We start from the raw sequence: 10,532 nt of genomic DNA, 5'->3' as shown, positions 1-10,532 counted from the left end.
TTTGTAACTGTTCAATGTCTTTCACTTCCCCTTTTGATTGACAGCCCATCACAGACAGAAGGACCCTGCCAGAACGATGGCCTTTGATTTCATACTGAGAAACTGTTATAAAGTACTTTAGTTGACTTTTGTATCAGTACATTGCTAATGTTTTCTATACTCTGGAGCTTGTTGTCTCTGGTGAATATGCAGGTTTATTTGTAAAAGCCACTTTAATATAAGTCTTGGGTATAAGTTGTAGTGACTGTGACTTACATAATTCACCTTTGTGTTAAATGTAGTTCTATACATAGTCGGTGATAAATGCAGTACTTTGCTCTTAGCGTTTGTCCAGAGATCGTGGTCCCTTTGAATGTTCTGTATGGGTGATGGCGTACGACGCTTACCAGCGCCTTTTGTTGGCTTGTGGTTTTTCAGACCAAAATAAAACGACACACGTATGTGTGCTCGAAGTGAGAAGTTGTTTCTCATGACTTGTTGCAAGTAACTGCAATTTAATCTATCTTCATTACATAATATTAAAAAGGATTTTGTATCAATTTGTTTTTCGCCAATAAAACACTGCTAGAGAAAACAAATGTATGCTGTATTGATTTTAAACCATACAGTTACTGAGACACAGCTCTGTGACAACTAGCCCCATAAATCCCTCCACACTTTAGAGATTTAACAGAACAGTTATAAAATTACGCTCTTACCCGTTTCACCAACACCCGTGACCAGCGACAGCACTACAAATGATCAGGATGAAACCAGTATAGGCGTTTTCACACCCTGAATGACGTGATTAACACCTTATATTAATATATGAGCTTATGACGCCTCAACTAGTGCAGATCGAGCAGAGGAAGAGTTTTATCAGACAACAATAGCGCCTGTTTCACACATAGGCCTACTCTGTTTGCAGTGTGTATGTGGTGCATCTATGGGAAACACTGCAATGCGTTGCATATTTTTACTTAAAGCCCAGTTTAAAGCAAGGATAACTATTACTTACTTATGGCACTCGTCTCTTCGTGCAGGTGGAAAAACAAGTTCCCTTTCATAGTCACTCCGAGTTACGTCGGGATGACGGAGAATGGGGGGTTTCGCATAGAAAGCCAATCCTCTTCAAGTATTAAAAAACGAGCCTATGTCAAAGAAATGCCATGGGTCTGCGGAATTTGCCTAGCGTATCTCCGCCCCACCCCGTGAGTAGAAAAGGAGGAAGCGGACGCCACCGCATTATGTTTTCGCTTCGGAGCCAAGAGCATCTCTTCACTCCACAAGCCACAAGATCTCAGCGCCTCATGCATGTCAATTGCCTCGAGTTGCTGGCAGTACGCCTTGCCCTGCACCGCTTCCGGGCGTTGCTCAAGGGTTAACACGTACAAGTCCGTTCAGACAATACCGCGATAGTAGCTTACATCAACCACCAGGGGGGGTCTACGCTCTCGCCGTATGTCGCAACTCGCACGCCACCTCATCTTATGGAGTCAGAAGCACCTGAGGTCCCTTCGTGCCGTTTACATTCCAGGAGTTCGGAACTGTGCAGCCGATGAGCTGTCGCAGTTCTGTCCAGTCTCTGGCAAATGGCGACTCCATCCCCAGTCGGTCCAGCTGATATGGGACCAGTTCGGGGACACACAGATAGATCTGTTCGCTTCCCACGACTCATCCCATTGCGCTCTGTTTTACTCTCTGTCCGAGGGCACGCTCGGCACAGACGCCTTGGCGCACAGCTGGCCACGGGGCCTACGCAAGTATGCGTTTCCACCAGTGAACCTTCTCGCGCGTACTCTGTGCAAGATCAAGGAGGACGAGGAGCAGGTCATTTTGATCGCCCCATACTGGCCCACCAAGACCTGGTTCTCCGAACTGATGCTCCTCGCGACAGCACCTCCTTGGCCAATTCCTCTGAGGAAGGACCTCCTTTCTCAGGGACGGGGCACCCTGTGGCACCCTCGACCCGATCTCTGGAGGCTACATGTATGGCTCGAGGCAGGTTTAAGTACCTTAAAATGACTTCCATGATGTTGAAGTTACATGAACAAATTATGTTTGTTTATCAAAACAAAGTTATGTGCAACCGGTGGAACCTGTTTACATGAAAAAGTTCAGTAAAGCCAACACATCATTTTTTTGAGTGCACTGAGTTCCTGCTGTGTGAACAAATGCAACCGTGATGCTTTTTGATGGTACTCTATAGACCCTTTTACAGTTGGTAAACATGGTGACGTTTTTTTGTGGGCGGAGCTTAGGAGGAGGCAGAAAGATCCATCTGGCCGCTAGTTAGCAAGGATTGTTAGCTTGTTTTTTAACAATGACTGGAGAAAATCCGATATTATCTTAATGTGTAAGGTCACTCAGTGTCCAGGACCGCGATTGTTATTTTCAAAAGTTATTTTTAACGGACGGAACCAGATTGGCCGACCCGTAGCCGCCTACACGCTCACTCAATGCATGGACGATCTGACAGGATTAACGTACGTTACCTCGGTTGAGTGGCCTGACTTCTACACCTACCTCATAGAGAAACCGATCGTAAAGAGAAACTGAGGCATATAAATCTTTAGATGCCTATATGGTCCTGTACAAGACTTGTGTGTACGATCCGCAGTTCTGCCGAGCCAGCGCCGAGACCACGACAATGTAAAGAGTGACATTACAGTGCGATTTTAATGATGTGAATATTTTCTAGAAATAAAAGTTCCAGATACAGCATATTCATTTTTCATCAATTCTTGCACCAAACAACACAAGATGACATTTAATAATAGTAACAATTATTTAAGCTCCTTATTATGTAGCCGAATCTGTGCTGTTTAGCATTGACCGCCTCCAGTTTTCACTTTGTTTTGCATCCAGCTAGCGCCGTGACGTAACTGTGACGTCGGCGCAAAAGGGGTCTATAAGATCATCTTTTCTAAAACCCTCAGTCTCACTTCCTCTTTTGTGTGAACTAAATCATAATATAAATACCAGGCAGAAGGTCGGGGCAGGTAACAGTGAGAGTTCGAGAACCAGACAGAGGAAACGTAGGCGGCCGGCAGACAAGGAGATATCAAATACAGATGAAGTCACAAACCATCAGGCAGTCACAGGAATAAACACTTAGTCAAGTTCACAGTAGCAAAACAAGACTTCGCACAGAGAGCTGTGATCAGCGCAGCTATAAAGCCTGATAGATGAGCAACAGCTGGGCATAGTAACAGAGAATGTCTAATTGAAGAGAATTGGCACTGGCTGGTTACTTCCGGGTTCTGGACAGGCAGTGACGCGTCTCTGTCCATGCGGGGGCGCTCGCGGTCGAGTGCAGAATGAATGGGAGTCAATGGGGTTTCACGCCCAAAAATCCACTTTTCTCAGGATGTAATTTTTTCGTCAAGTAATTTGAAAGTTGCATTCAAAGGGGAGGTCTAAGATAATACACTCAGCTGAAAATTGCATTTTTGAGTTCACTTATCTGTTCAAAAAATCCGTTCAAAACTGTGATGATGTCACACAATAGCAGAATGCTAGCGCGCTCCGGCCAACAACGGCCTAACCTGTAAGACATCGAAAGGACATAAGTACTCGTTCATTCGACTTTTGGCCTATAATCTATATTGAACTTGCGGAATCAACAATAAAATCTGTGTTGATTTAACGACAAGCAGGTGAAAGAGACACATTTAGCCGTTTAGCCCCATAGACTCCCATTCATTCTGCTCTCGCCCGTGATCACCTCTAGTGGAATTCTAATGGAACTGCAACCAGGATGATACACAACGGGGCTAATAGGAAGTGCCAAGGCTCTCCGTTAGATGGGCTCTGATAGTAATCAGAGTCAGAACTGGGGCTATTGGGAAACGTAGTGTGCACTGGGAAGAGTCAATATTCGGGCGAGGGCGCCCACCTCTGATGGCCAGAGAGGGAGGTTACGGAGAGCTTTCTGGATGCAGATGCATATGTGGAGACCTTGCCGGAAACTGTCCTTTTATGGACTCGTTATACAATGTATTCTTTTGATATGATGTCATGTATTTATTGGCTGAAGTTACTGATTATTACTTACTGTATACCTCCCTAGCACTGTTATTATTCACATTCAACAAACGAAATGAACGAAAAAGGATTTGTTCATTTTGATGAACGAGTTCGAACAGGAGAGTCACGAACGCGCATCACAGAACAGAGCAAGGCGAGCATTTGAGCTTATAAAACTTAAACTTTGTTATTTATTTATTAAATGAGCGATCATTTCACTTAATAAGATCCTTATTCATCGTCTGGAATCGTGCGTGTACAAAACGACTTATGTATATATATATATATATATATATATATAGATATATATATATATATATTTATATATCAGAGATATTGCAAAATGGCACCCCATGCTATTCTTTTTTTAGCTGCAGAAAAGCGAATTACTTTTTAAGAAGCATTTAAAAACTCTTTGTTAGGTTTTGTTTGGAAAGTTAGGTTATTGTTGATTGTGGGTAACCATTGCTGGCTTCTTGTTTATTTTAATCCACCTATGCTTTTCGTATTTTGTTTATTACTTGTATTTTATTATACTTTAAGTGCTTTGAGAAGCTCCTATAAAGTGTGGAATATTACACTAGATGCCTTGAGCCTTATTTTTTTCTGCCTTTAATTGGAAACATGAACAAAAACATTAATAATCTCAATGAAGTAAGATTCATACATGATAATAAAGCATAAAGAGAAACACACATCCTAGTGATTTACAGTTTTACATAAATGCATTAACCGTCTACTTTAATTATCACACATCCATCTATAAAATGATCCCTTAATAACTTCAGTCACATGTCATCATGGCACTCCTGTCAATCATTCAAGGCTCCTCCCACAAAGAGATTCATGAAGGCTGTTTTCTGTCCAATACACTACAGCCTCTTCTTAGGAAGAATAAAAAAGAAAGAAAGTGAAAACATTAATAATGAAATATTTAAATAAAAGCATCAACATCATTTGTCAAGAGGAAAGGCAAATAGATTGGGTTCTTATTTTTACTTACTGGAAGATTTTCATACAGAGACGAGTCCAGTTCGGGTTTACAATCATCAAGTCGAGCAGCCTTTATGAATGAAGACAAAGTAAAAACAGGAGTGTGTTATTTCAGTTCCCATTTACTTATTACTCAATATAGATATTTTCACACTGACATTGAGCGTTTAATCTATTTTGCCTGAAGGCGAAGAGAGTTTAGTCTTTTGTAGGAAACACTGACCGTTACATTCTCATACACAAGATCACTCAGTTCAACATCATAAGCGTTGCGTCTCTCATGATCAGGTCGGGGATGATTCATCTTTGCCATGAAAGAAAAATCAGAATAGAGAGAAAATAAATAATGTCTCTAAAGAACTCACTAGGTAAAGTCACCACTAAATTCAGACTTTCAATCTTTTAGATACCAATTCATTTAGATACCATATCAACTGACAACTTCTGACTATTTTTCTCACCTGTGTGTCATTTCTCTTTTTCATCCACCTGCTGCCCCTTTAAAGATAAAGATTTGAAACAATTACAACCAATCAGAATGTATTTGATGTTTAATACAAAGTACAAACTCTTGACCCTCAATTCATTAACTTTAGATTTTGTTTGGCTGCAGTACTTGAGTTATTACAGCCAGATGAACAAATAGAAAAGGTGATCTGATGGTGATGGCTGTGTTTTAACATAATCATTAATTCACAATCATTTGACCTGAATCACTGAATTCATATAGAGCCTAATTTCTGAGTTAGGTTTACTTTATTAATTATAGAGGCAGTGACCTTGTACAGCATAATAGTTTTAATGTCTACAATGTATTCAAAATAATTTCTTAAAAGCTTTTCTTGTAAATTTTTATACTTCTCTACAATTTTAAGACACACAGACATCAATAATTAGCCTGTGAATCTCAACAATGGTGACAATAATAAAGAAGGTTGCATTGCATTCTGGGTGCCACCAATCAAAACTCATCCATGGCTCCCATCATGCATTGCAGCATGAATAAATAATGAGTTTATGTTCTGAGATGATCTGTTTGTCACCATTGCTGAGATCAGTATGTTAATTATTGATGCCTGTGTATGCCTATATAAAATATTTTTGAGATTTTAAAAAAACGTTTTCAACTTTTTCATTGCAAAGGCTAAAAATGGTATGTCCTAAAATGACCATGCTGCTAAAATCCTTAAGGTACATTTAACTCAGAATTTATGCTCTTGATGAGTTATGCTCGTGACGTAGTGTTTTCCAACGCATTTGATAGTTCGGCTAATGGAAACTGGATCTTGGGTGTAGGGGGTGGGACGCAAGGCAGACGACAACATCATGTGTTCAAATCCAAACAACTTATTAACACGCTCCACAGCGCCACCCAGTGCATTTAATTAGAACTGCGAGTTAGTGCTTGGGATTTATCATGGATTCACTGGATTTACGGCCAACAAAGCAACATAGTAAAATTATAATAGTACTTTATTTTTCGAAAAATAATTACAGATTGAATATTTATGCACCCCCTAATTTCCGGTGAAGTCTTGTATGTTGTCTCACTGTTTCCTGTTTCTCCCGTGTCCTAGTTCTCTTGATTCTCTGCCTGTTCCCTTGGATTTCTCGCTTTACCTCAGCCCTGATCTATTATTGTTTGGATTGTTTGATTGCGTATGACCCCTTGCCAGTTATCCTGATTACGTCTTTGGATTACCCTATTCAATAAATACTGCATTTGGATCCTCAACCTTCGTGTCTCGGAGCAGTTTGAGACAGATATCAAGCATCTCAACCTTCTGTCTCATTCACACACATAAGACCAAAGACACACATTTTACCAAATCAGCATCATGATGATCACTGCAGCTCCACAAATCACTCCAATGGATGTGTATAATATCAGCAGACTTCCTAAAACTAGCACAAAATGTATAAAACATCATTTTTGCTTCACTTTAGAAAGAGTAATGTAAGTATACGAGCCGCTCTACCTTTAACAGTGACAGTTACAGCGTCTGATCTCTGAGATCCATGTTGATTGTGAGCCTGACAGTAGAAGCGTCCACTCTGTAGTGCACTGAAACTCTGTCCAGATCCAACAGCTGAGCTTTCATTCTCCTTAAACCACCTGAAGTTCACAGCAGGAGGGTTTGAGTCACTGATGCACTTCAGAGTCACTGAATCTCCTGCCCAGATCTGACCGGACTGAATGATGGACACTGAGACGTTCCTGGGAGGATCTAAAACAGACAAAATAAACTCTACATTCATGTTTTGCGAATGTTAATTCACTCATTTGTTTGTTACTACAGTTACTGAACCATCAACAACACATGACGTTTAAAGTCACATTATCAGAGTATTTCTCTCCATGTTCATTGATGGACTTGCACTTGTATTCTCCACTGTCATCAGATCTGATCTTTGAGATGCTGAAGATTCTTCCAGATCCTACAATCGTTCCTCCTTTAAACCAGCTGAAGTTCACAGCAGGAGGGTTTGAGTCACTGATGCAGTTCAGAGTCACTGAATCTCCTTCCACTATTACCCCAGATGGACTGATGGACACTGAGACGTTTCTAGGTGCGTCTAACACGACAAACATTAAAACCATAAACAATGTAATTCAAACACAATCTCCTTATTTTAAAAATAACTCATGAATCTGTACTCACACATGACATTGAGGTGAACATCAGGAGAGACGTGTGTGTGTCCGTCTACAGCACAGCTATATCTGCCTGAATCCTCTCTTCTGACTGGATTGAGGATGAGTGTGTTCCTGAATTTACTCTCATTTAATATCTTCAGTGAGTTTCTGTACCAGATGAATGTTGCTCTGTCAGTCAGAGCGCAGCTGCTTTTACATGTCAGACTGACTGAATCTCCCTCTGTCACTCTCTCAGGAGACTCCACCTGAAGATCTGAACACAACACACACATTATATCTAGTGCTGCTGTCACACACTGATTATTATTCAACATAATGCACAGAAGAAGAGATAAACCTCACCAAAGTCACCTGTGACAGTAAGAGTCACTCCTGGAGCACCAATCCATTTCACATCAGGTTTATCAGTGGTGAATCTGAAATAGTACATGCGTGAATCCTTCAGTGTCACATGACTCAGTCTGACGGTGCAGTTCTGCTGTTTATCTCCCAGATACTGAAGCCTCTGACTGTATTCAGGGTCATTAGACAGATCTGGAAACTCTCCATTATCTTTTACCAGTGTTTTGGTCCAGAACGCTTTCTTGATCTGAAGTCCAGTAGGGTATGTATAAGTGCAGTTCATTATCACTGTTGAGTCGTTTACTGCACAGATGTGTGGAGGACTGTAAATCACATCCTCTTTCTGACTACAAACCCCTAAAAAAGTTAATACTGAACAAATTAGCAGCAGCTTGTGCTTAAAAACGTATATAAAGATTCCTGAGCAAGGGTTGCAGAGACTCACCGTGAATCATGAGCAGAAAGATCAGAGCAAGAGGCGGAGCCAATCTGACTGATGTCACCATAGCAACAGCTACAACACACATACAGTGGCTTATTTTCAGCTTCAATGTCAGCTTGAAACATAACAACACATACTACTTTAATTATACAAGAACATGACAACAACAGTCATATTTATACAAAAACAGTCATATTTATCATATTTATACATGACAGCAACAGGAATTTTTGCACTGCATGAGTTTGTAACTGTTCAATGTCTTTCACTTCCCCTTTTTATTGACAGCCCATCACAGACAGAAGGACCCTGCCAGAACGATGGCCTTTGATTTCATACTGAGAAACTGTTATAAAGTACTTTAGTTGACTTTTGTATCAGTGCATTGCTAATGTTTAAATGCAGTACTTTGCTCTTAGCGTTTTCCCTCATAATTGTCCAAAGATCGTGGTCCCTTTGAATGTTCTGAATGTGTGACGTACGACGCTTGCCAGCGCCTTTTGTTGGCTTGTGGTTTTTTTATACCAAAATAAAACGACACACGTATTTGTTGTTTCTTGCAAGATACTGCAATTTAATCTATCTTCATTACATAATATTAAAAGGATTTGTTTTTCGCCAAACAAAACACTGCTAGAGAAAACAAATGTATGCTATATTGATTTTAAACCATATAGTTACTGAGACACAGCTCTGTGACAACTAGCCCCATAAATCCCTCCACACTTTAGAGATTTAACAGAACAGTTATAAAATAACGCTCTTACCCGTTTCACCAACACCCGTGACCAGCGACAGCACTACAAATGATCCGGATCAAACCAGTATAGGCGTTTTCACACTCTGAATGACACGTGATTAACACCTTATATTCATGTATGAGCTTATAATGCAACAACTAGTGCAGATCGAGCAGAGGAAGAGTTTTAACAGACATTAGCATTAGCACCTGTTTCACACATAGGCCTACTCTGTTTGCAGTGTGTATGTGGTGCATCTATGGGATACACTGCAATGCGTTGCATCTTTTTACTTAAAGCCCAGTTTAAAGCAAGGACAACTATTGCTTACTTATGGCACTCGTCTCTTCGTGCAGGTGGAAAAACAAGCTCTTTATAATGCGCAGGATTTCTTATATAAAGCCATTCGATTATAGGCATAAACACTAAACTGAGAGAAACTTTACATCAATCAATAAAGATGCTAATGTAATTGTGATAATGATGCAACGGACACAATAAGTGTTAATATTTTGTGCATGAATGCAAAAGTAAGTTTGCAATTCTTAATTATATAGTCGATGATGTAATAGACTGGGGTGAAAGGCAGTAATGTGATTGGTTCGTAGTTCACGTGACTCAGTGTTACCAGGAAGCTCAGCTGTGTATGTGTGTTATTGCTGCTGTCATTTGGCAGTTATCAGTAAAGGTTATTGAGTTATTGCAACCACCGTTTCCAGTGCATCATTCAAACCACAAGATATTACAGATGAGAAATTAATTTGCTCTTGTAACTGAGTTATTATGCCTTATAGAGCAGACATAGTGGCACCATACATGCTTTGGAGTGCTTAAAAGGTTGTGCACTGCCTATAATAGGGTGACCACCACCAAACAAACCAAAAGTGGGACAATTATAAGTTTGTGTGGGACAATGTGGGACATGTTACCAACACTAAAACATACCCTGAAACGTCTCGGTTACGTATGTAACCCTCATTCCCTGAGTAGGGAACGGAGACATTACGTCGGATGACGGAGAATGGGGGGTTTCGCCTAGAAAGCCAATCCTCTTCGAGTATTAAAAAACGAGCCAATGGCAAAGAAATGCCATGGGTCTGCGGAATTTGCATAGCGTATCTCCCCCCCACCCCGTGAGTAGAAAAGAAGGAAGCGGACGCAACCACTGTATGTCTTCACTGAGGAGCCGAGACTGAACTCAGGCGTCTACCCAGCGGTACAGCGGAAGTGGCAGGGAGACGTAACGTCTCCGTTCCCTACTCAGGGAACGAGGGTTACATCCGTAACCGTTCCCTTTCGTAGTCACTCCGAGTTACGTCGGATGACGGAGAATGGGGGTCCCCCGTGT

General features: G+C 40.8%; 1 protein-coding gene across 4 annotated transcripts; it reads right to left on the bottom strand.

The window, feature by feature from the left end:
- Nucleotides 1-4,621: 4,621 nt before the first annotated feature.
- LOC120459942 (B-cell receptor CD22) lies at nucleotides 4,622-8,741 on the bottom strand. Of its 4 annotated transcripts, none has more exons than XM_089132742.1 (10): nucleotides 8,448-8,741; nucleotides 8,012-8,359; nucleotides 7,665-7,913; nucleotides 7,321-7,578; nucleotides 6,981-7,229; nucleotides 6,828-6,906; nucleotides 5,463-5,499; nucleotides 5,225-5,305; nucleotides 5,012-5,071; nucleotides 4,622-4,892 (listed from the first exon to the last, which is right to left on the bottom strand). In XM_089132742.1, exons 1-10 carry the CDS (start codon nucleotides 8,527-8,529, stop codon nucleotides 4,881-4,883), a joined length of 1,455 nt encoding a protein of 484 aa, XP_088988868.1. In that variant the 5' UTR covers nucleotides 8,530-8,741; the 3' UTR covers nucleotides 4,622-4,880. The 4 variants fall into 4 exon arrangements, with proteins under 4 accessions (XP_088988868.1, XP_088988866.1, XP_088988867.1 ...); XM_089132740.1 differs by having other exon boundaries at nucleotides 8,003-8,359; nucleotides 8,448-8,740; XM_089132741.1 differs by having other exon boundaries at nucleotides 4,622-4,889; nucleotides 8,003-8,359; nucleotides 8,448-8,740.
- Nucleotides 8,742-10,532: the final 1,791 nt, after the last annotated feature.

Source organism: Pimephales promelas, chromosome 6, assembly GCF_988280905.1.
Source record: "Pimephales promelas chromosome 6, fPimPro1.hap1.1, whole genome shotgun sequence".
Classification (NCBI taxonomy): Eukaryota; Metazoa; Chordata; class Actinopteri; order Cypriniformes; family Leuciscidae; genus Pimephales; species Pimephales promelas.
This window is presented reverse-complemented; position numbering and strand designations above follow the sequence as displayed.